This window comes from Lutjanus erythropterus, chromosome 19 (genome assembly GCF_056507025.1).
Source record: "Lutjanus erythropterus isolate fLutEry1 chromosome 19, fLutEry1.hap2, whole genome shotgun sequence".
NCBI lineage: Eukaryota > Metazoa > Chordata > Actinopteri > Lutjaniformes > Lutjanidae > Lutjanus > Lutjanus erythropterus.
The window spans coordinates 33,003,119-33,026,049 of record NC_139335.1 but is presented as its reverse complement, the minus strand read 5'-3'; the positions used below and the strand labels follow the sequence as shown (position 1 = coordinate 33,026,049).

At 40.3% G+C, this 22,931-nt stretch overlaps 1 protein-coding gene across 4 annotated transcripts; it reads left to right on the top strand.

Annotated features, from left to right (window-relative positions):
• The first annotated feature begins 902 nt into the window (after window positions 1-902).
• LOC146310301 (uncharacterized) lies at window positions 903-22,369 on the top strand. Of its 4 annotated transcripts, none has more exons than XM_084745009.1 (7): window positions 903-1,123; window positions 4,634-4,899; window positions 5,385-5,631; window positions 12,040-12,129; window positions 15,164-15,388; window positions 16,837-17,016; window positions 20,360-22,369. In XM_084745009.1, the coding sequence occupies exons 1-7, from the start codon at window positions 989-991 to the stop codon at window positions 20,525-20,527; spliced, it is 1,311 nt and encodes a 436-aa protein (XP_084601135.1). In that variant the 5' UTR covers window positions 903-988; the 3' UTR covers window positions 20,528-22,369. The 4 variants fall into 4 exon arrangements, with proteins under 4 accessions (XP_084601135.1, XP_084601136.1, XP_084601134.1 ...); XM_084745010.1 differs by having other exon boundaries at window positions 16,834-16,968; XM_084745008.1 differs by having other exon boundaries at window positions 16,834-17,016.
• The last annotated feature ends 562 nt before the right edge of the window (window positions 22,370-22,931 follow it).

Genomic DNA, 22,931 nt, shown 5'->3' with positions numbered 1-22,931 from the left:
TGTGTGTGTGTGTGTGTGTGTGTGTGTGTGTGTTGAGGCTGCGGGGGGCTCAGTTTTCCTTAGATATAAATGGGGGGCTCCATGGAAAAAAGTTTGGGAACCACTGCATTGACACACTCACACACTCCCTTACACATCACAAACCCACAATTTCTGCTTTTAGATGGATATTATTATCACTGATAAAATAAATAAATAAATGAAATAAATTAAAAAGAAAGAAAAAATAGGGGGAAAAATGAAATAATGATTTTGTTAATGTTGTTAACAACAAATTCAATTTTTGTTGTTCAATATTATTCCTATCTTGATATCTTTGAAGGAAACTAAACCTATGTTTAAGGATTTGGAGGTCATGCGAGGTTTAGTTTTGTATGGTTTCACAAGTATAAAACAGGTCTCCTGTTGTCTCTACATTCATATTAGAGGTGACAATTATTTACATCAAATTTAAATCCTTTTTTGAGGAATTCATTTGAAGGATAAATTTAATTTATGTTTTTTTAGGAGAGATTGTATTTTAAGAATTAAGTTCTAATATCCTACATTATCGTTTTTCCATAGTCTTTGAGTCTAAATATCCTCTTACATAGTCCAGGATACATTGTATTTACCAGGTGTTGCCTCAGGAATTTATAACTGCACTTTTCATGTAAGAAATGAATATGTTTACTGTAATATTTTGTAATGTGGGTGTTGTGGTATTATCTGGATTGGTTGTAACTGACTGAACAAATGCCGTTGGGGTTTTTTCTGTCATATGAATGAAGTTTTCCAGGGACCCATAATCTTTGCGTTCATCACACACACACTGTGTGTTGTCACACTCCAGTCCAGTAGGTGGCAGTATTGCCCCGCATGCGTCGATATGTCCGCCGCCAAAACGCTCATTTCACAGAAGAAATATTTTTCTTTTCGGAAGAAGATCCCTACAAAGCGGCCCTATTTCTTTTCAGCCAGAAAAAGTCGAAGAATCTGAAAAGCGACGATGTATGCCAGGACAAACACGGGCAGCACACACGGAGACTTTCAAGACAGAAACGGAGTGAATTATGTGACATCCACAGAGTCTTTCGGCCACTGCTCTCAATTGTTCTGGAAAAAGGATCCGAACGACTCCGGAGTAAGAAAGGCAGCTGCCACCACCGTCAGCTAGCGAGCATAGCCAACACATAGCTATATCACACGGCTAACGGAGCTACATTTTACCAGCTAAGCACTGGGCAGTGTATCTTTTTACACAGCGTTGTTGGTTGAGCGTTGAGTTGAACACAGTTTAGATACACTGGGTGATGTAAAGCTGCAGGTTGTTTCACACAACAGCTTCGTTAGCTTGCTGCTACCGTCATGCTGAGCGGCGCACGGCCTAGTTTGACTCTTAGCTGCCGAGCTAAGTGGCTAGCTGTTATTAGCTGCTGTATACTGTATATTTTACCTTCTGTACGGGGTTTGGTGAATTTGGGCGTGTAACACCTGCACTGTGAGAGTGCTGTGTTAGATATAGATGCTAACGGGTTAAGAAAATGCATGTAAATGTATGTAAGCATCACCGAGCTAATGCTAATAGCAGACAACACTGCTGCCGTCAGCTAACAGAGCTGAGCGCACAACAAGGCAGCGAGCTTCTTTTGGCTCGAGCCGCGGTTCAAACGGTGCTTTGAGAGGTCTGCTCCGACACCGGGGACCATACGGGACAAATAAGAGCTTTTAACGCATATGTGCACTCACGAGGCCTGCGATATTGTTAGCGGACAGCGCAAAGTAAACACGACCAGGCTGTCCCACAGGAAACGGGAGCGGAAGACGCCCCGCGGAGGACTTTGAAAGACCTCTTTGTGATGCCAGACTGTACGGTTCATTCATGGTCCTCTTCAGCCCTCACATCATCCACACACGCATTCATTTATGTGTTTCAACACTTTTCTACAATTTGAATGTAAACCACTTTTATATTAACTATCCATTTCGATCACACGCATGAAAGCTAAAGGGACAGTTCACTTAAAAAAATCAGCCATAAATAATTTTCTCTGGCCTGTAGTGCTATTTATCCATCCAAAGTGAGTTGCAGAGTTTTTGAGATATCTGCTGTTGAAATGTCTGCTTTCTATTGAATATAATGGAGCTAGATGACACTTGTGGATCTCAAAGCACAGAATAGAAAATATACAAAAAATATTTATTAACAGCAATGTATCTTTCCAGTGATCATAAGATAAATTGTATTGACCCCACACTAGGGAAATCCACAAGTTGCAGCCCAAAAAGTACAGGTAGAAAAAGGGGTGAGTAATAATGTAATACAAAATGAAGATAAAATAGAAAAAAAAATCTGTATAAGAATTAAGAAATATAAAATACAAAGTGACCCCGCCACTCAAGATAATTCACAGACCTTGTTAGCAGTTTCATGTAGGAACTATTTTCTTTGTATGGTCCACCAAACATATCATGGCAAAAAAAGAAACATGTGTCTATTCGTGGAGAGTATACACATGCCGTCCCGAGGAGAAAGACATTAATGTTTACATCCAGCACTGTCACAAGCTCGAGCCTTTCATCAGTGGATGCATGCTGCCCCTGCACAGTGATACAGGTTGCAGACATTGGAAAGAAAACATGAAGCTGCTTGGAACAAGATCTGTGGATTATGTCTTGATTTGTGGAAAGAGTTTTTCAAATGTGTTTTTGAAAGAAGGCAGACATCTCTGCAGCTGGCATCTCCAATTTTGCAACTCATATGAAAACAACATTTGGTGCTCTCTGTGATGAATAAGGACTGGCAGCACCTAGTTACACCTGGTCACTCGCCTGATGGTTCTCCTGTCAGTCTCCCTAAGCGATGTTCTGCATCTTCACAGTGATTTAACATCATTGATGGTCATTCTGTTTTTGTCTGAGCCTATGAGATGCAGACAATAGCTCCAGGATAACAGTTGGTGTGTGCACAGTCTGTCCCATCTCAGCTCTTTCAGAGTTGATGTCTAAAAAAAAAAAAGATACCTTTTTTCACAGTGGCAGGTGAATGGTTTAGCAGGTTCTTTTGAGGGGGGTTTTAGAAAACAAGATGTTGATCAATAAGGCTCTTCATAGGTGTAGTACCATACATTCATGCATAACATTTTAACTGTCTTTTTAAATATATTTTATACAGTTCCAGTAGTCTAATCTGTGGCCAAGAAAGCTCAATACATTGCAACCACACATAGGCATTCTAAAGAAGCTGCATGCATCAAATACATCGTCACTCTCAGAGAAGTTTCACTTCAAATATATCAACGTTGTAGTTGGTTAGATTGTATCAGTGTACTAATAAAGTAACCCAGAAGTCTGTGCTGCCAAAGTGATGCAGATGATTACTTTATTATCATTTTTTTACATTGAGCAATGAGTCAGTATTGTAAACAAAGCTTATAAACAAGTTGTACTATTAATGAGAACGTATTTTTCTGCAGACGTTTCAAAGCTGGGCAGGGAGACGTTTGTGTTCACACATGTAACTCTGCTCATGGTGATGTAGTCTAGAGTTCTGTTTCTGCCCATTGTGTAAAGCTTACAGCTCAGGCTTGTTTGGTTATTTTCAAACATAGTTTATGACTTGTTCTCTGTCACTGTGACCAGGCCTATCATCCAGGTCCATAAGTGTCAAATGCTGCAAGTAGATACTTGTCATCCTCGAGAAGGGGTAAAAGACAAAAGTGTGTTGCCAATGTGTTGCATTAGCCTGGCTAGCTAACTGTCAGAACTAGATTAATTTTTAATAAAGCTTTGGTTCTCACATTTAGCAGCATCGTTCAGGTTTGCTCGGATTGGTTTTAAATACGCTGGTACAGGCTGGCTTTGGGTCTCAGTTCTGCAGATCTATTATGTGGGCATAGTTGGTGTCTGTGGTGCTGACCCTCCTTTACTTAACTGCTTGTTTTCACCTGACAATGTCTTAAGTGTCAGACAGTGCTTTCTTTTTGACTAGGTACGAAGCTATTACATGCCTAACCCTAACCCCACAAAGACTCAAGGCTCAAACTCTGTCAAACAGCACGAAATTATCTGGGACAAAATAAAAAAATATAAATGTGAAAAAAAAGTGAGTCATAAAATAAAACATTGAGTCGGTTCATTGAGACATACTTGTATGATGTTATGACAAGGTCTCCGAGTTCACAGGGATTGATCAAATTTGTGTTAACTGTTGCAATCGCAAGATCACAACTTCGTGGAGGGACTGACCAGTGTGAATGTTTTTATGTTTTAGTTGGACTTTAATCACTGTACAACACAAACCTGCTCACCATAGCAGGACTTGATGGGATGATGTGCCCATCATTTATGAAACAGTCTAAAGACATTTCTTCCAGTCAAGAATGTGCTCACATCAATCCCAAACCAATGTGGAATTTTCACCCAGTGTGTCTACTCTGTTAGCAGCAACCTTATTATATTGAAGCATTTCAAAAATTTTGTTCCCCATCTAAATGGGATAAGACAAAACCACTTCTCAAATCAAATTGCTCGTTACAGGGAAAATGCTAAAATAGTCAAGAGATTATTAGTTCAGTCTCTACACACACACTTGTTGATCTATGTATATCTGAAGTTGTACTCTGCTTTAATTTGTTCCTCCCTTCTGTGACAGCCGAGTTCGACCATCAGCTGGTGTGATCAGCTCCCATCATCCTCAGCAACGCTCTCCAGTTCCAGCCTCTCTTCTGCGTCACTCTCCAGCTCCAGTCTCTCCATGGAGTCCCGGGCACCAGCGCCGGCACCGGCATCAGCAACAACGGCATCAGATGACATGGAGTCGGATGAGAGGCCGTATGTCTGCGACCTGTGCAGCTGCGCCTACAAACACGCCAGCTCCCTTCTCAACCACAAGCTCACACACAAGACCGGGGACTTCAGGTAATACACTCTTTTTAGATTGATGGTTATGATTTTCCTGCATTCCAGTTATTAAATGATTTTAGTTAAAGGGACAGGTCACCCCAAAATCAAAAATATCCCTAGTGGTATTTATCAATCTATACAGTTTGGTGTGAGCTACAGAGTTTTGGGAGATATCAGATGTAGAGATGTCTGCCTTCTGTCTAATAAAATATATATAAAATAAAATAAAATATATTTTTTGGGGCTGTGAGCACCACAAGCCACACGCCATTTAGTCTCACTATATGGGAGAGAAGACAGACATCTCTACAGAGGCACCTGAGGCAAGGTGAAACCTTGTATTTTTGATTTGGGGGTGAACTGTTTCTTTCAATGTCAGTAATGATGACAAAATGTCAAATAAGACACAGAGCTCATACATCTCACTCACTGATATCAAATGTCTGAAAGTCATGTATTTTTTTCATTTCTAACCCAACCACACTGATCCCAAATCTCAGGTGCGACTTTTGTAGCAAGCCCTACACCAACTACATGTCCCTGCGCAACCACATGCGAATCCACGGTCAGAAGCGCTACATGTGCGACCTGTGTGGGAAGGCCTTCCGCTTAGCCCGGTATCTCCGCAACCACCAGAGGATCCACGATGACGGGCCAAACCGCTTCGATTGTCCCTCCTGCTGCAAGAGCTACAGGACCATGCTGGAGCTGGCCCAGCACCGCTGCACCGCTGCTGCATCCAACCAGGTGGGTGTGTGTGAGATAATGCTGTGAAAAGAGTGGTTGAGGCCCATGGTGGTGTGTGTCAGGCTGCATTACTATTTTCTAATATGACATTTCTGTGAGGGTCATTTTGCAGCAAAACATGTGAGAGCTTTCAGATTTGATTATTTGAAAGAAAGGTTATAAAGTATTAAACTTTGGATGTTTTCTGCTACATAAATTAATGTGATTTACACAGTTATCACAAGTTTGTAGCAAAGGTGCAAAATCTGTGCTCCTGGCCCCAATTAGCTCTTCCTCTATAAAGACTCCCATTTTCCCATATCTTCTATTTAGAAATTTTTGTCATCTCAATTGGATGTAATAACTGTAGTTAATAGGTCTGAAATTATACAAACCAGTGAAATCACTTAACAGTTCTAAGTACGTTCACCAGGGTTAATGTTAGCTGGCATACTGTGTATTTTGCCGGTATCTTGTAGTTGTTCAGCAGATGAAATGACCAAACATGCCAAACAGACCATTTAAAATATCTAAAATAAAAGTAACACATTTAAAAGAAATCTGTGAATTACCTGTGATTATTTTCTAGTCAGTATTGAAGTTTGCTGCCCACTGTACATAGGAAGCTTGTCAAAAGTATCGATACTTTCAATACTTTTCAATCCCACCTTGTTTAAAACAGTATAATACTAACATTTGATAGTATCAAAAGTACCAAAGCTATGAAAAGAAATGATCGAAGTCAGACCTTAGATCAGCTCAGTCGTTATTGTCCTGCCTGAAATTTGGCTTGCAGCAAAACCAGATGTTTTTCAGCAACATTCTCTGTATCAGGACCCTGTGTAGGTTGCTCATTTAAAGAAAGAAAAGGGGATACAGTTTGGTGTACCCCTTTGTCGTGGTATTGAAAGTTCAAAATTCTGGTATCATGACAACCCTAGCACATGGAGCTGAACTGAATAGCGATTCGCAAGAATTACAGTAATAAGCCAGTCTGGTTGAGTGGTGCTATCCATAGTACTGAGAGGAGCGCTGCAGGGCTTAATTCCGACATGTTAAATTTGCATTTAGAGTCTATCTCTGTAGGAATCCCTTCCATAATGTTGTCAGACACTTAGAATAACAATTAGAGTCTGCTTACATGCACACATCTGACGTCTGACCTCCCTCTCAGTCCGTCTCCCTCGGACAGTGGTTAAATGACATGAGTTTAGCCACAACAAAGCATGCATCTGCTTTCACATGTACCATAGGTGCTCTCTGGTACTTAAACAAATAGCACCACACCTCTGCATATGCCGTTATTACTGCGTATGTCTGGTAGTTGTTGATTGAATTCTGGAATTTAACAACTGCATTAGCTGTGGGGAAAAAAAAGTCTCATAAACAGCTAACAAATATGTAGTTTCATTTTTCAAAAGGCTTTCCTAAAACAGCTGCCCATTGTAGTTTTATCAAAGATTAATCAAACAGGAGGAAATAGTGGCAAAAAGTGTTGAAAAAGTGTCTATTCTGCATGTCAGAACAAATGTCTCAGCTCTTCAGTGTTTATATGGTGGGACACTTAACACTCCATGAAAGTCTGATACTTATGTTTACTTAAAATGTTGATTAAATATGTATCAGACACATTGAAATAAAAGCTATAGATGAGTCCTGCAACTGCTTTGTGTATGACACTGCCATTATTGCGGTGGCACAGCGTGTCCATCACTCTGTGTCTGCTGGTCGTGTCTAGAAGGGAACCCAAAATTTGCAAGATTCATGCAAGATTTTTCACAGTTTTGGTTAAATTATTCACTCTTACAAGATCTCACAAGTCTAGGGTTCCTTTCTAGGCACTGTCTGCTGTTTCCTGCTGACAGTGACGGATAGATAATTGGATTGACGATGTTAAACAGCAGCCTCAGAAACTGGTGAAGGTTAATTTTAGTCAATATTAACATTCTTCAAATTTTACACAGCAGTTAGACTTTGGTCATGACAACAGCCAGAAACAAGTAATGGAGAAGAGAAAAAATGGACCACCTATGCCACATTTAAGTGATTAAGTACTGTGTAATACATATAAAAAATATATATGAATTCACGTTCTTCATCAGGCACTCAAGATCTTCAGGAACAAAGTTCCTTTCTGTTAATATTCTTGAACATCGTGGTCCTCTGTTTACTCAGTGAGTCTCTGTAGTGTCAGACAGCAGCACTCTTCATGAAATAAAGGTTTTAGTGTATTTTGCATTCCCTTTTTTTCCCCAGAGTTGAAGTTCGCCACAACTGTTGGAGCAGCCGATCTGCACAGATTCTTTTAGACTTCCTATACATTGTTGTCAAAGTAACTTTACATAAAAAGTAAAGGTAAAAGTAGAAAATTGTAAACGTCTTTTTATCACTTGCATGAATTCGTGCTCATACCGTAGGGAGACGCCACAGCAACAATGGCAGCTTGCTAACTACCCGTATTTCACTGGATTTGTTAATAGCTCCAAAATCACCTTGTCACCTTGTTTTTCACAAGCTACGTGATCCAAATATTGGAGGTCCTGATTCAGAACTAGACAAACAGGTGCCTCTTTTTACCTGCCAGCAAGGAGAATCAGTAGGAGGGCCTAATGCCTGTCACAATTTGCCACCCACTTGCACTCAAAGCTTTTGGGATTTTTAACACAGTGCCGTTGTCAACAAAAGTTGTCCTCAACTCAACCCTCATGTTGTTTGCAACTCCACTGAAGTTGTTGCATCTACTTAAATTCACCTGCTTTAATCACAGCTTTCCCCCAATCATTTAATGAATAAGGTCATCAGTCTGGTCTTTTAGTGCCACATAATGGCACTTTCAGCTTCCAGCACTGTGTTAGAGAACTCTGCTTTCTCACGGTGCAGCACACCACGTCTCCAGGTCTGACATGTAGCTGCATTAATGGAGAAGGCGGGGGGCCGTGTGCTTTAGCCTGCAGGAGGCACAGAACTTCTTGAGTGGCAGTAGAGAAGGCTACAGCGGCAGCATTTTAAACTTTAATGTTCAGGTTAATATTAGACTGTTCTGCCCCTGCAGCATTCTGCTCACCTGGTCTGCTTCCTCCGCTCAGCTCTGTAACGTCAGAGACTGAGTACAGTCTGACTGAGCAAAGGCCAATCACAGAAAGAACTGGAAGAGACACAAGCTAAATTTCTTTCCTATCACTATCAAACACAAGCACCATCTATATTTACAACAGTTAAATTAAAGTTAAACTCCCACCGTCCACAAGTTAAACTCTGCACCAAACTAAATAAGTTCTCAGTTTTTTCTAGAAACCTCAAAATGCAAAAAAGCTACTTCTTAAGTTACTTTACTCTTACATTACTTTATTGTTAGCGAGCTATTTTCCATCTGTTTGTCCTGGTTTGATGGCTCTTATACTGATTATTCCCAGCAGATTCCACTACCAAAATCTCACAGGAATGTGTGCAGCAAAAGCCCCATCCACCTTAGTTACTGTTGCTATGCCTGTCAAGCTTTCCATTCACACACAGCACTGTAAGTGGCCTATGTGCAAACGGTGGCAGATTCAACATCAATAATTGGGAGTATTTGTTGAAACACAAGATCTTTGATTCCACAGAGAATTAATCAAACGTGGCTTCACCACACTGCAGCAGTGTAACTGGCTAATCTAAGCTAATGCTTGAACTCCTTGAGTCAGCTGAAAAATCAGTCTCCAGCTGGCTTGTTAATGTTTCAATCTGATACATTTTAAAACAAGAAACCTGTCAAAGTGTATATGTAACGTTACTTAACAGCTGCATACATAATATAATGTTAGTACTAAAGGCTGAGGCTGAAGTCAGCTTTCATCTCAGCAAACATTGGTCAATACAAAAATGAGGTGTATATGATAGAAGACAGAAATATACTCATTAATGCAGGAAAAGGAAGCACAGGGGTTAGATTAGTTTAACAGACCTTGAGACCGTCACTCAGCTGGACCACAGAGAAAGCCATGATAATAGCTAAGGCTAAGCTAACCCGGCTTAGACCTCAGGAGGTAAGCCAAGGAAAGATGCGTCATCATTTGCCCAATTTGATTCTGCACCAGCCCACATCCTCCTCCTGAAACCCCCCGCATAACAAACACATACATTAGATACAGTGGCATCTAACAAGATTGACCGGACGTAACGTTACTACAGATAAAGCAGATAAAGACCAGATTTAATCCATTCCTCACAAGTGCATTCTTCTGTTTTACACTTTTGAAAGACTACTAAAAAGACACCATCATCCAGACTCCCTAGGTACAGTTGCTGTTTGCAGGAGGGGTTTTCCAACAGGTCAATTGTTCCAAACTACAGACATCGATATTGATTCCCAAGCCCCATTCAAGGGGCAAAGTAATTTACTGAACTTTGGCATCTCATTCCTATAGCTTCACTGTTAAGTACTATGAATCTATAAAGGTTCTCTGAGAACTTTAGAACTTCATACACTAAAAATCCATTATTAATACCACTAAGGTAACACTGTAATTGACCTGTGTGTGATGCTGTGAGGGTCTGTGTGGAGAAGTGATGGTGTGTTATGAACTAACACCTTGACTCAGCTACAGTCTGATGAGTCTTTGCTGTGGCTGCTTTTATGCTGTGTTCTGCTCTTCGTTGAGTGTGTGTGTGTGTGTGTGTGTGTGTGTGTGTGCGTGCGTGCAGTGTTTCCCTAAAGTGTGAGGCTCATCTGTGTATGTAATCAAAATCAAGATGGTAATTAATATAACAGCATTCATGTAATGATACATAACAAAACAAACAAACCAACCACAGCAGTTTCCACTCAATCACCATATTAATAAGAGCTCCTTATATATGTAGCTGTTACCAAACATGTAAATCCCTCCTGAGCAGACACACGGATACTTGGTTCTAACTGTAAGCCTGCCTGTATGAAGAAGAGACTGACGAGCTTAAAGACATTTGGAGACCCTGCAAGCTTAGTGTTGTAATGTGAGCTACAAGTAAGATACTATGTGTATCCAAGCTGCCTTTATAGAACTGATTTGATGGCCTGGTGTTGTCTGTTACATACCACCTGTAGTCATTTTGCACTGTTTCAAGTACTGTTCAGAGTGACTTGGTCACTACACTAATGAGGAGCATCACATGTTAACTACACTCCTCCAGATGAATTCTGTTTACTATTAATCTCATCCAAGGGGTCTCGATAAAGTTGCCAAGTGGAAGGAGTTATTGCAGGCACTTATGGTTCTTTTTTTTCTTTAATCTCCATAAACTGATTCAACATGATCTACAGTTGAGATACTTCTGCGGCTCAGATCATCATTAGGGATGTGCATGACTAGTCCACCATATGATTAAATGTCGCCACCCTCTCTAGTCGACACCAGAGATACTAGTCAGTCAAACTGTTTATCAATGTTTAATTTATGTACAATGCCAGTTAACTGTTGCCTCTAGCTGATGCTGCAGCTCTGGCAGACAGCAGCCCAGCGTGAATGCCCCCGATAGGACATGTTTTGGTCTAGAAAATGATAATAAGTTTGAATGTAGGCTGTGACAGAATAAACTTTAACCTGCAAGCAGAGCAGGCTGCTGCTGCTAGCACTGCTGACACTGTGTGTCAGGCTGGCAGCTAACGACAATGCCGGGTGAACAATGTTGTTTACCCACAGACACACTGATCCTGTTTGGTCTGAAAAGTTGGAGCATTTAGTGAGTTGTTGTCATGTTTTGGAGGATAAATTGCAATTTTTAGAACACAGTGGAAAGTGTCACACATTTTAGCAACATTGAAAATACGATTTGGTCACTGAAGAATGTGATTAACGGCTTCAAATGACACTTAATACGCAGTATTTTGGAGGACAAGGTTTAACGTTATCAATTAATAAATTGTGCTAAATTTTAACTGCTGTCTGAGTAATTTCTTATTTTTACACTAGTCGACTAGTTTAAATTACACTACACTTCATTATAATGCTGTTCTGTGTGAGTGTCTGTCTGTGTCTCTCTCTGTGTCTGTCTGTGGGTGTCTGGGTGTGTGAGTGCCACAGACAGCCCGATATAGGAGAAACACTGCTGTGTGACTCTGTGTGTGTGGATATGCATGTGTGGTAGGGCATATTTTCTATTACTTGCTTTGATGAAGTGTGTGCATGCAAGATGTAGCACATTTTTTCTTGACCTTCTGTCCTCTCTCCAGCTACCGTCTTACAAGCCTCCTGATGAGGGACTGGTTTGCCGCCCCTTCTGTAGTGAAAGCATGCTGTGCAGTTAGGGTTAGACCAGGGTTAGGCTAAGTTTAGGGAAAGGGTCAGGGTTTAGACATTAGGGAATGAAAACAATTCAGTGAATTTCCCTCACAAGCATAGTAATCCAAATTTATGTGTGTGTGTCTGTGTGTGTATGTGTCTGTGTGTGTGTGTGGGGTTGGTTCATAAGAACCGGTTCAACTGCCCGTCCTGCTTTAAGAGCTACCGAACCATGCTGGACCTGGCCCAGCACCGCTGCAGCGCCGCGGCCAAAAACCAGGTTGGTGTGAGCGTGAGTGAGCATGTGTGTGTGTGTGTATGTGTGTGTGTGCTGTGTGTGAGGCGTTGTCAGCAGGTTGAACTGTAGCTTTGAGTAAGGGTCAACTTGTACAGGAGCTTTAGATGTGATGGTCAGGAACCAACAACATAAAGGTTTCACACTGCTTTGATGAGGCCTTTGAACAGAGTTGTCCTCGGTGTTCTCTCTGGGTGCTGCACTGGTGTCAATGTAAACTGGATTTCTAAAGCAAACTATTGATGGCTGTCACAGCAGGTGCCTGACCATTACATCTAAAACTTGTGCATACAACAACTTTTGAAACCAAGCAGAAATCAATCAGAGTGAGGAAAGTTCTATTTCCCTACAGCTTTGGTCTTATTTTTATCTTTTTTGACCACCAGTATTAGAACTGAAATACCAACTGTGAAACTACTTAAAGACCCATAGCAGCTACAACTTAATCTTGAGGCCCCATCATGAAGAGGGGCCCCCAGTTAAAGTCTTGACTGGGTGGTTACCTGGTGCATTTTCATCAAAGTAAGTCAAGAATGGGAGAAATATGACGTGTCCAGAGGGGCCCTGCAGCTTATTTCTGTTCCTGGTGGGCTACCCCAGCCCTGACCAGTAGACATAACTGTAAATCCACTGGTCATCATTGGGTTTGAACATTCCCAATTTATCCAAACTACAACTAACTAAAGTGCATCTTAATTTTCAAGTCTGATATGGTTGCAGCAGACAACATATAATACAGTATGGAAATTGACAGCTACCATCCCATGTATATTTGCTTTTCTGCAGCTTTGAAATCTACCATATTAGTCTTATTCTTTATATACATACACACACACACACACACACACACACACACACACACACATATATATATATATATATATATATATATATATAAAATAACCATGATGTGTTTTCAGAGATCAAGCAAAGTTGAAATACAGGCTTCTCTGATGACAGCATATTCCTATTCCAGCCTAACTTGTGATATTCTTTGCCTGTTTCACCTTAATTAGAGTTAAAATTAAAGCTGAATGTTCACCGAATGAATTTGTTTTTTAGTCATAACGAATCATTAATCAGCTTATTAAGGAGTAAATGTTCGTAACAGTTGAATTGCGCAATATGTTAATGTCTGGCAGGCAGAGCATAGGAACTGAACTCAAAGTCCACAGTGTGTATTTTCAGTGCAGTGGGCTTTTGTTTTCAGGATAACAGGCTGAACTTTACATTGACAGACAACTGACAGGGTTCTAAACAGCTGATCAACTTGGAGGACTCACCCTCGCCGTCAGTTGTCTGTCAGATTATGATGTTGCACTCTTGTTGTTCAGCATGCAGCCTGCCTGAGCTTCCTCAAGTCTGGAGAGGAGACTTGCTTTAACCATGGACTGCGTGTTAAATAGAATTTAACCTTTTTAATCTATGTTCTATGGCTCCAACTTGCTATTTTAACCATTGTACTCATGTTTGGATGTGCAAATTGTTACATATTGCTCCTTCAACGTTACCTTGCAAGGCAGCTGGATTAGTGAGATCACACAAGAATTAATTTTGCTAGGCTTCATGTTATCCATTTGTGGCCACACCAGAAGTAATGCAGCCAATCACTGTCCTAAGAGGGACTGCTGGCAGCTACAGGCATGGTTTTAGGTGTGAAGCTCCATTGGTAGTAAGCAGACACACCAGACCACACCTTGATCTTGTGATCTTGCAAATCAAGCTGCCTCGCAAGGTAACTCTCCTACGACATCATATGGTTCGTTGATCTTATTGGTTAAAGTTAGCCCATGTTAGACGTGATAGATGGATGGTTCATCTTATCACCTGCAAATTTTTGAAAGTGCCTGCCCTTTTCCAGTGTCTAAGGCTGTCGTCCCAGATGGTTCTGTGTAATAAACCATCTGGCCTATCAGGTTATCTTCAAGTGGCATTGTAACTGATAATGATAATTGTTTAATACTCTAATCTATGAAACGGTGACATGGTTATCATAGCGTGAAAATCTCATCCTATTGTAGCTCTAATCTTAAAACAATATGGATATGCTCATATGAACGGTCTGTCCACTCTGGTCAAAAACAAATCCCCTCCTTCCACAATTCAAATGTAAGAAAAAGGGATGAAATCTATAGTAAAATACTTTAAAGCTGAGGCTTCAATTTTTTTCAAGTTTCAGCACAAAATTTCCTAAACCCAAAGTGTCTTTTTAATATTTATACAGAACCAGTTTAACAGTTCTACACAACTTGTAAACTGGATTTGTTTCAAACATGTCAGGCAGGGAACCTGGTCTGTAAAATGTAACACCAGATATGATTGATGGTTGGAACTATGAAAATAAGACCTTGGTTGTAAAATATAATTTAAAAAAAAAAACCAGGAATTCACAATAGAAGAATGATGAGACTTTAGTTTAAAGCATCTGCAGCAGTTAAACATTCATGTCAGCAAAATTCTGTAGTTGTCAGGTTATGAGATAAGTTGACAAGGCAAGCATCTTCTACAGTTGTCATAGTTATGAAAGATGGACAGATTCACGTTAACATTGGAGTTGACAGTCTTTATAATTATAATCTCTAGGTTTGGTAGAATTAATGTTTGTGTGTGTCTGTATGTATGTATGTATGTGTGTGTGTGTGTGTGTGTATGTACAACTTGACCACTCCATCTCTTCATATTAATAGGTGTAAAGAGAAACAGGGAAGAGATAGTCCTTCCAATAAAGCAGACTGAAATTGAATTGAAGGGTAATGAGTCTGTGATACAGAACTGACTCGAGTCATTTACATGGAACGACACAAGAAGCTTGAAGAATCTGATTCAGTGTGGAAAACAAAGCAGTTCATCACATTCATCTGTCACCAGCTCTGTACCTTATCTCACTCTCGTCACCAATTCTGTCTGCATTACTGCCATGCATGTGGCAAACCCAGTGTGCATGAAAACACACATGATTTACAGAATCCTTCTTCCTGTTTTTGTCCCACCTCCTGCTCTCCTCCCTCCTCCCATCCAGTCCGGCGGTCGTCGTTCCAATTTCTCCACTACTCCTCGCCGTCAGCAGCAACAACAGCAACAGCAGCAACAACAGCAACAGCAGAACAGTGCTAACTCCATGATGCAACCGCAGCATGGAGGACACGGCCAGCAGGAACCTCTGCCCTCCCACTGCGTCTCTCCCATGTCCCAGGGAGGTCAGGGTGGTGGTGTGAGCAGCCAGCCTGTGCCTGACCCCCACCAGGTAGGGAGCAGAATCAACGCAGGGGAATCATTACATCCTGCTCTTGGAATTCTAAGGTTCTATCTGTGTTCTCAGAAGTGTTGAGTTGTTTAGCTTCGAAATTTGTGCATTCCAAATAAGAAAAATAATATGTGGAACAAGTGACAGACATTCATTCTTAATGTTTTCTATACAAATTCAAATCTTTTCAAATTTCTAAGTGGGTTTTTTTGGAACAAGGCAAATGTAGATAGAACCTTCTAGTTCTGAGAACTCACTTTCTGCTTAGAATTACAAGGTTCTGTATGACATTTTTATGAGGGTTTGTTTTGTTTCAGAAATGTTGATTCTGAGACATAAAATATATGTCTTATTTTGAGGGTGGGGGATTGTGGAGAGAAACAACGATGGATGAATGAAATTAGTATTGTGTATTGTGTTATGATTAAGGCCCCATCAATTGAAATAGACTTTTTGATTTGTGAGGCTTAATATTTATTAAATTTAAGACATTTTCAAGAACTGCAAGGAGATGAAAATGCTTCAGTAGCATGTTTTCATGAATTACAGAGTAGTTAGTTTTCTTAAGTGTTGAGGTAGTTGTAAACTTAAGGCTTAAGACTTAAGGCCAGGCAACTCCAGTCTTTTTAATTATTTTAGAGCTTGCTGAGGAGTTTATTTTCATTATTAGCTACCATGCTACCAAATGCTAGTTTTCTAATGTTAATCTGGCAGTGAAGATGGGAAATTAGCTTAAAAAATGTGAGCTTCTATCAGCTACTGACAGACACATGTTCAAATCCACCTGCCACTCAGTAGTAAATCATTATTTTTGTTCTGAAATCTACCAGCTGCTTTCATATTTTACCAGCATTTGGCTGGTGGCTGATGCTCATCTCCCACCCTGCTAGCAGCTAACGCTAACGTTACATTAAAAGGCAAACACTAAAGGGTAGGTTCAAGGTTTTTTCTAGTTTATAACCTTTATTCTAGTCATAGGCAAAACCCTGAATCTGCTGTGTAGTGCTTGTCTCTTCATGTTAGCATTAGCTGTAAACTAACATTAAAAAGTTAGCTAACATGGTAGCTAGCTTATAACTAAAACAAACTACTCAGCCAGATCAATTCGTCAAGAACAAACTTGTACTGCTGTCCTTCGTGAGACAAACAATAAAATCACATCAAACATCATGTTGTGTGACACTCGGTGAGCAACATGACAAAGTTGCAGAACCCGATCGGTCCTCTTGTGTGCCTTCTAATTGCTGATTGGCTCACACAGATAAAACATCATTTTGTTTTCGAACGAAAAAGCCCAAATTGCATTTAACTAAAATAAATAAATAAGAATATGTGAATAACTCAATTTTTCCAGCAGTGTCAGCTCTAAACCTTATATTTCCAAGGGGCATGTCAGTAGCAGTTTTGTTGTTTTGAGAGTGAGCGCGAGCTTGTGTGTGTCCCAGCAGGGCCGTCCCAGCTCAGTGTCCTCCCAGAGCAGCCAGCAGAGCATGAGGAGCTCGTCCTCCAACAAACACGTCTCCTCCTCCAGCGCCACCCCGTCCTCCTCCTACTCCCTGCTCCAGCCCCTGGTGCCTGAGGTAAAGGAGATGAGCTCGGGATACACTAGGCTGAGCGCCAACCCCATGGTAGGAGAGAGAACCGCCACACACCCGCTGTCTGCTGGCTAGCTGCCTAGCTGCCTTCTCCCTATCTGGCTACTAACATCAGGAGAGGGTCTTATAATTTAACACTTTCCGTGTCCACTGGGAGCCTCTGCTTACAGCACAAATAACTGTTTTTAGTAGTGAGTTAAGATAAAGAGAGGTCCACCTAAAATGTCTGAGTGCTGCTGTCTGTAGAGACACCTGGGGGACACAGTCTTAGCTTTTTTATTCAGTCTTTTAGGTTTTAGTCTGCTGTTTTCATTTCAAATATTCCTGGGACACTGATGGAAGTGGGTTTTAATGTATTTTTATGCACGTTTTGTAGTTTGTTTGAAAATAGTGATGGAATCAGTCAAATTTGAAAAATTACATCTGTAATCGTCTAATCAATAAGTTTGCCTTTTTTAAGTGAGTTAAGATGCATAGTAGGAGATGGAAACACTTTCCGAACAAGTTTTGACATTAGGGCTACAACTAATGATTGTTATTTTCTCAATTAATTGATTACTGGTGAAAAATATTGATCAGTGTTTCCTAAAGTCCAAGATGACGTCAACAACACAAAGATATACCATTTATTGTTAGAGAGGAGTAAAGAAACCCAAAATATTCACATTTCAGAAGCTGAAATCACAGAATTTTTACTTTTTTTTTAATTAAAAAAATGCCTAAAGCGATTAATTGATTAATTAATCCTGTCCCTATGTTGTCTGTTGAAACATAGGTCCAAACGTGGAGCACGGCGGCGTGAAATTAGTTGCCAACTTTTTTGATCATTGTTGTATTTTAGTCATTTTTCAAGCATCAAAAACAGACATTTGCTGTGTTCACCTCCTAAAGTGTGAAGATTTGCTGACTTGCTGATCATTTCTGACAGTAAATGAAGAGTCTTTAGGTTTTGGACTTTCCAAGTTTTCTTAAAAAGATAATATGGACGTACATCTGTGTGTTCCACATGCTTGGATCTGTTTTAAGTCTTTCCTATAATTTCATCATTAATTAATCTGTCAATCATTTTTGATTAATTGATTAGTTGTTTGGTCCATAAAACATCAGAAAATGGTGAAAAATGTTGATCAGTGTTTTCAAAGCTCAAGATGACATCCTAAAATGTCTCAGACCCAAAATGATTGATCGATTATCAACATAGTTGATAGCTGTAATGATCCCATTTGTATAATAAAGAATATCAAAATTCTCTGATTTCAGCTTCTTAAATATTAATATTTTCTGGTGTCTTTACTCCTCTCTGACAGTTAAAGGAATATCTTTGCATTGTGGACAAAACAAGGCATTTGAGGACGTCATGTTGAGCTTTGATCAACATTTTTCACTTTTTTCTGACATTTTATGGACCAAACAACTAATCAATTAATTGAGAAAATAACAGACAGTTAATGGATAATGAAAATATCTGTTAAATATCTGCTAATCTCAATGTTCATATTGTGTCAATAAATGTGAGGTTTAGTTCCAGGAAAAATAGTCAGTAGCGTAGTGAAGAGATATGTGTCAGTGCCACAGTTCGACTCTTGTTAAACAACAGGCTGTACTTTGTCGATCGAGAAAAGCATGTAGAGAAGTGCTAACAGGCCCCTTGACTCCCAGTGTGGCTCAGACACTGACTGAAACAATACAGGCCTTATTAGTATTGTTAGCATTCTCAGCCTCCTGACACCAACACATTCACTGGAATGATTAGTGACTTTTAGTGTAGTTTGAGGCTGATGCTCCCAGTGCCCAGCGAAACAAACCAGCAGACTAAAATCCAGTCATTCTGGGGTCATTTTTTAACTTGGACCCTGAACTTCTGAACTGTGGGTCCTCTCTGGCGGTACGACGTTACTAACTTGGGGCTGTGCTGCCTACTTCCTGTCCTGCCTTTCACACTTTGACACTCATCATTCATTTGGCTCTGTGTTGCACATGTTGAAGTTGTAGTTGGGGCTGAAATCTGAAATGGAAAACATGTAGGAACCCTGTGCTGAACTTTGAATACTGGTTTAATGCTATCAGTGAATTTACTGACTTGGTAACTGACCGTTAGTCTGAGAATATTTTCTGTATTTAAACAATCTGGATGCTAAATTTTCCCTAAAAGAAGAACAAACAACTGCAGTTCAAGCTTTTGTTAATGAGATGTGTTTGTTGTACTTCTAACAAGATTTGGTCAATTTAATTTACCAACTATGCTATGCATGTTTCGTTGCTCTGATTGGTTGTAGGGTTGTCCAGTTGTGTCCAAGACATTTTGGTCTGTGCCAGGTGATAATACTCCTTTTTTAACCAATTAATCTAAGGATTAATTTATTAATTTATACTATAATTTATTTATTTTTTATGATTCGATATAACAATCAATCAAACTAAATATCAGAAAATTTTCATTTTCATTTAATCAGAATCATGAAAATAGACACATTAAACACATTAAAATAATGATAATAGTGACATAATTTAAAGTAGATTCCTGAAAATACTGGACCTAAAATTCAAAAGGAGCTGTGAAACATTAATTTCATCACTAATCATTGTGTCAACCCTTCACTGAACTGGACAGTCAGTTTTTTGACTTGAGGATTTGACTAAAGCGTAAACTAGTTATGACATATAATATTTTATCAGTCTAGTCATCTGTAGGTAAGATGATCTCTGGCAACTTATTTTAATTTAAAGAAATTACAGACAGGAGGACAGATTGCTCGGTGCTTCTCTTCCAGCGCTCATGTGGAACAGTTGTCCCGCTGTGATAAGACATGTCCAGTTTGTAAAGTGAAGCATACAGCTTTCAGTGTAAAATAGTCCCTGATTGCAGCGAGGCTTGCTCTCTGCAGCTTGTTCTCCAGGTGAATCTATGCTTTCACCAAGCACAGCCGTTCATAGCAACGTGTCAATGTTATGCAAATAGACATATATCCGTAATCATTTACATCGACAAAACGCCCCACCTGTGGATGCCATCAAGCCCACAGAAAGATTTGAATCTTCATCACAACAGAAAAATGTCTGAAGATGTTTCTCTGGTGTGTGCAGCCCTGCTCTCCATCTTCCCTGTATGTCTCTAACTCTTCACCTTCATTGTTGCCCTTGGTTGTGTGTACTTTCCCAACTCTTCTTTAGCTCATCCACCTGAACTCCACCAGTGCATCAATCTGAGAAGTCGTCCCTCTGCTGACACTGATATTTGACTCGGTTGTTCTTTCTTTTCTCTCTGCCCCTTCTTTCCCGTCCCACTCTAACTGTACCTTTTCTCCTCTCAATTCTCTCACACCAATTCTTTCACTCTGGCTCTTTTCTCTTCCTCTTCCTCCTCCTCCCCTTACAGCCGAAGCACCAGGACACTTTCTCTCTGGCTCCCCAGCGGCCCCTCACCACCATCAACCCCATCGGCCACTCCCTCCATCCGAACGGAGCGCCCACGCTCAAGCCTTCCCCCGTGCCACGCACCATCCAGGCCATGCCCTGGGAGCAGCGCTCCCTCTACAATCAATGAGACCCCCAGGGACCAGCCGCCCCCCTTCACGTCACGTCCACCACCACCATCCCCACACGCCCTCCTCCTCCTCTTCTTTCTCCTCCTACTCCTCCTCTCCACCTCTTTCGGACCCAGCATCAAGGAGGGAGGAGTCGGGACGTCCCTCTACCGCCTCACCCCTCCTTTGGAACGTTGTGTTTGGGAATGGGGAAGGGCACATTGAGAACTAGTTGAGATTGATTACTGAGTAGTTAGGTTTAAAAAATGTGTTGCCTTGACCCTCATGTATGATCTATGCCATGTACTGGATATAAGTTAAAAATGTCTGTCCCCTAATCTGTCCTCTCACCAAGAATTTATCTCCCCACCCTCCTCCCCTGCTCTAGTTATGAAAATATCTATCCTTCCCTTTATGAATAGTGTCTCTCCCCTCCCCACCCCTCTTTTTCCATATGTTAAATGAAACGAAAGCCTATTTTTATCAAGTGTGTTCCAAACCCTGAAAGACGAGGGATTCCAGGGCGCCAAGTTGTCAAAGTAAATGTGACAAAATTCTCCCTTCAGTCTGATATGTTTTTGAACATAAAACCCAACTTTTTTTTTCTTTTGTCAAACCAGGCCTCTGGAAATAAAGGGGAATGTTTTTTTTTCTTCTTCTGTTTTTTTTTTTGTTTGTTTTTTTTCAACGTACCCCTTTAGAGTGCTCCAGAAGGAAGATTGTGTATATTGTGCGTTAGGAGGTGTCATGACTATTTCAGAAAGCCGTTTCCGTTCTCTCTGACGTTACAGCGCCCACACCTCTCATCTCCGAGCATCGACAGCAAGGACCACGACGGAAACAACTCAGCTGACTGTTGTTCTGCAAAACAAACAAACAAACAAACAAAAAACATTTTGACACGTTGGTGCCAGTTTGGCCTCTCTGTGTTGTGAAGACTGAAGCCCTGCTGTTGAAAAGGACCTCAATGCTCCTCAGCCACAACCACCGACTAGGACAGGGTGGCGCCGTTACCTTCTTCTAACACACAACTGAAAGCTCACTTTTTTCTAAACTTGCATCTGACTGGTGGCTTGTTGTTATTGTAGTTTTAATAATCTGTTGGCTGGGAATCAAATCTAGAAGATAACAGTACAAGTCTGCATCCCCTTTTGTTCCAAACTGACTGTTAACATGTTTGTTCCTTTTCACTTTAAAGCACTTTAAGACAAGTGCTGTAGTATAATTATTATTACTGTCTCTCCCACCCTCTATCTAGAGCTGTGTCGGCTGTAAAGATGTAACATTGCCTTACATCAACCCCTCATCACGACTCACTCACATGATCACCAGTGACTTAGCAGCAGTACTGGGTTCACTTTGAGCCTGTAACACAGCTGCATCTGGAAGCTACAGTGGCCAAAATACAGTATGTCTGCAGCTCTGGACTCCCACAGACACCCACCCACCCACCCACCTCTGCTCCAGCACACCCTCCAGTGTTGATTTTCCTGTAGAAAACGTCATGCCTCCGTCTCACTGCTCCCAGGATGGATTTAGAGAACACCTACCTGCAGGGTGTTTCAATAAGCAGCCAGCCACAGTTGGCCGGATAACTCCAAATAAACACAAAAGAAGAAATGAATTTTCCTCAACGGCCAATTTGATGAGTTGATCCAGTATGTAGTTCTGTTACGTTATCTCGCTAACATGGTGTTCATTGAAATACCCACAATTCTACTGACATTGTATTATCTCTTTTTAAAGTTGTTTCTATTTTTATTCATGACATGTTTTCATTGTTGCTTTCTCTCTCCTTGTAAAGTGTCTTTGAGTATTTAGAAAAGTGCTATACAAAATAAAATGTTTTATTATTATCACCATCAGTGCTGCTTTTCTTACGTAGAAGACGAGACCATCGATGGTACCTGTCGGTGCTCCAAGGTGGGTTTGTTTTGGTTTATGGAATATTTTTTGAGAGACAAAAAGTTGCAAGTTTAAATTTTTCATAGAAATGAAATTGGAATTTATCTTGTATGGAGGAGTATTAGGGCCAGGCTAAATGGTAAAGGATGTGAGGAGCAAGGTTTTGTATTTTGAGAATAAAATCAATGTTGATAATAAAGCTGAAAAGTCAGTATTAGTGCCAGGTATAAAAAATAGGAAGTTTTGTTTTTTGAGAAGGTTGAAATGCTCAGATTTAAGTTGAAATGCTGTGCATAAAGTCAAAAGAAAGTAAAACAAGAATACAATTGAATTAAAAAAAAAAAAAGTCAAAATATTGATATTCAAATTGAAATGTTGATGATAAAGTCCAAATGCCAAGAATGTCAAAATTACTGAGAAAATTTGAATGCTGAGAATAAAGTAAATTTCAAGAATAAAGCTGAAATATTGAGAATAAAATTGAAATGTGCATCAAGTGGAAATTTGAGAATGTTGGCA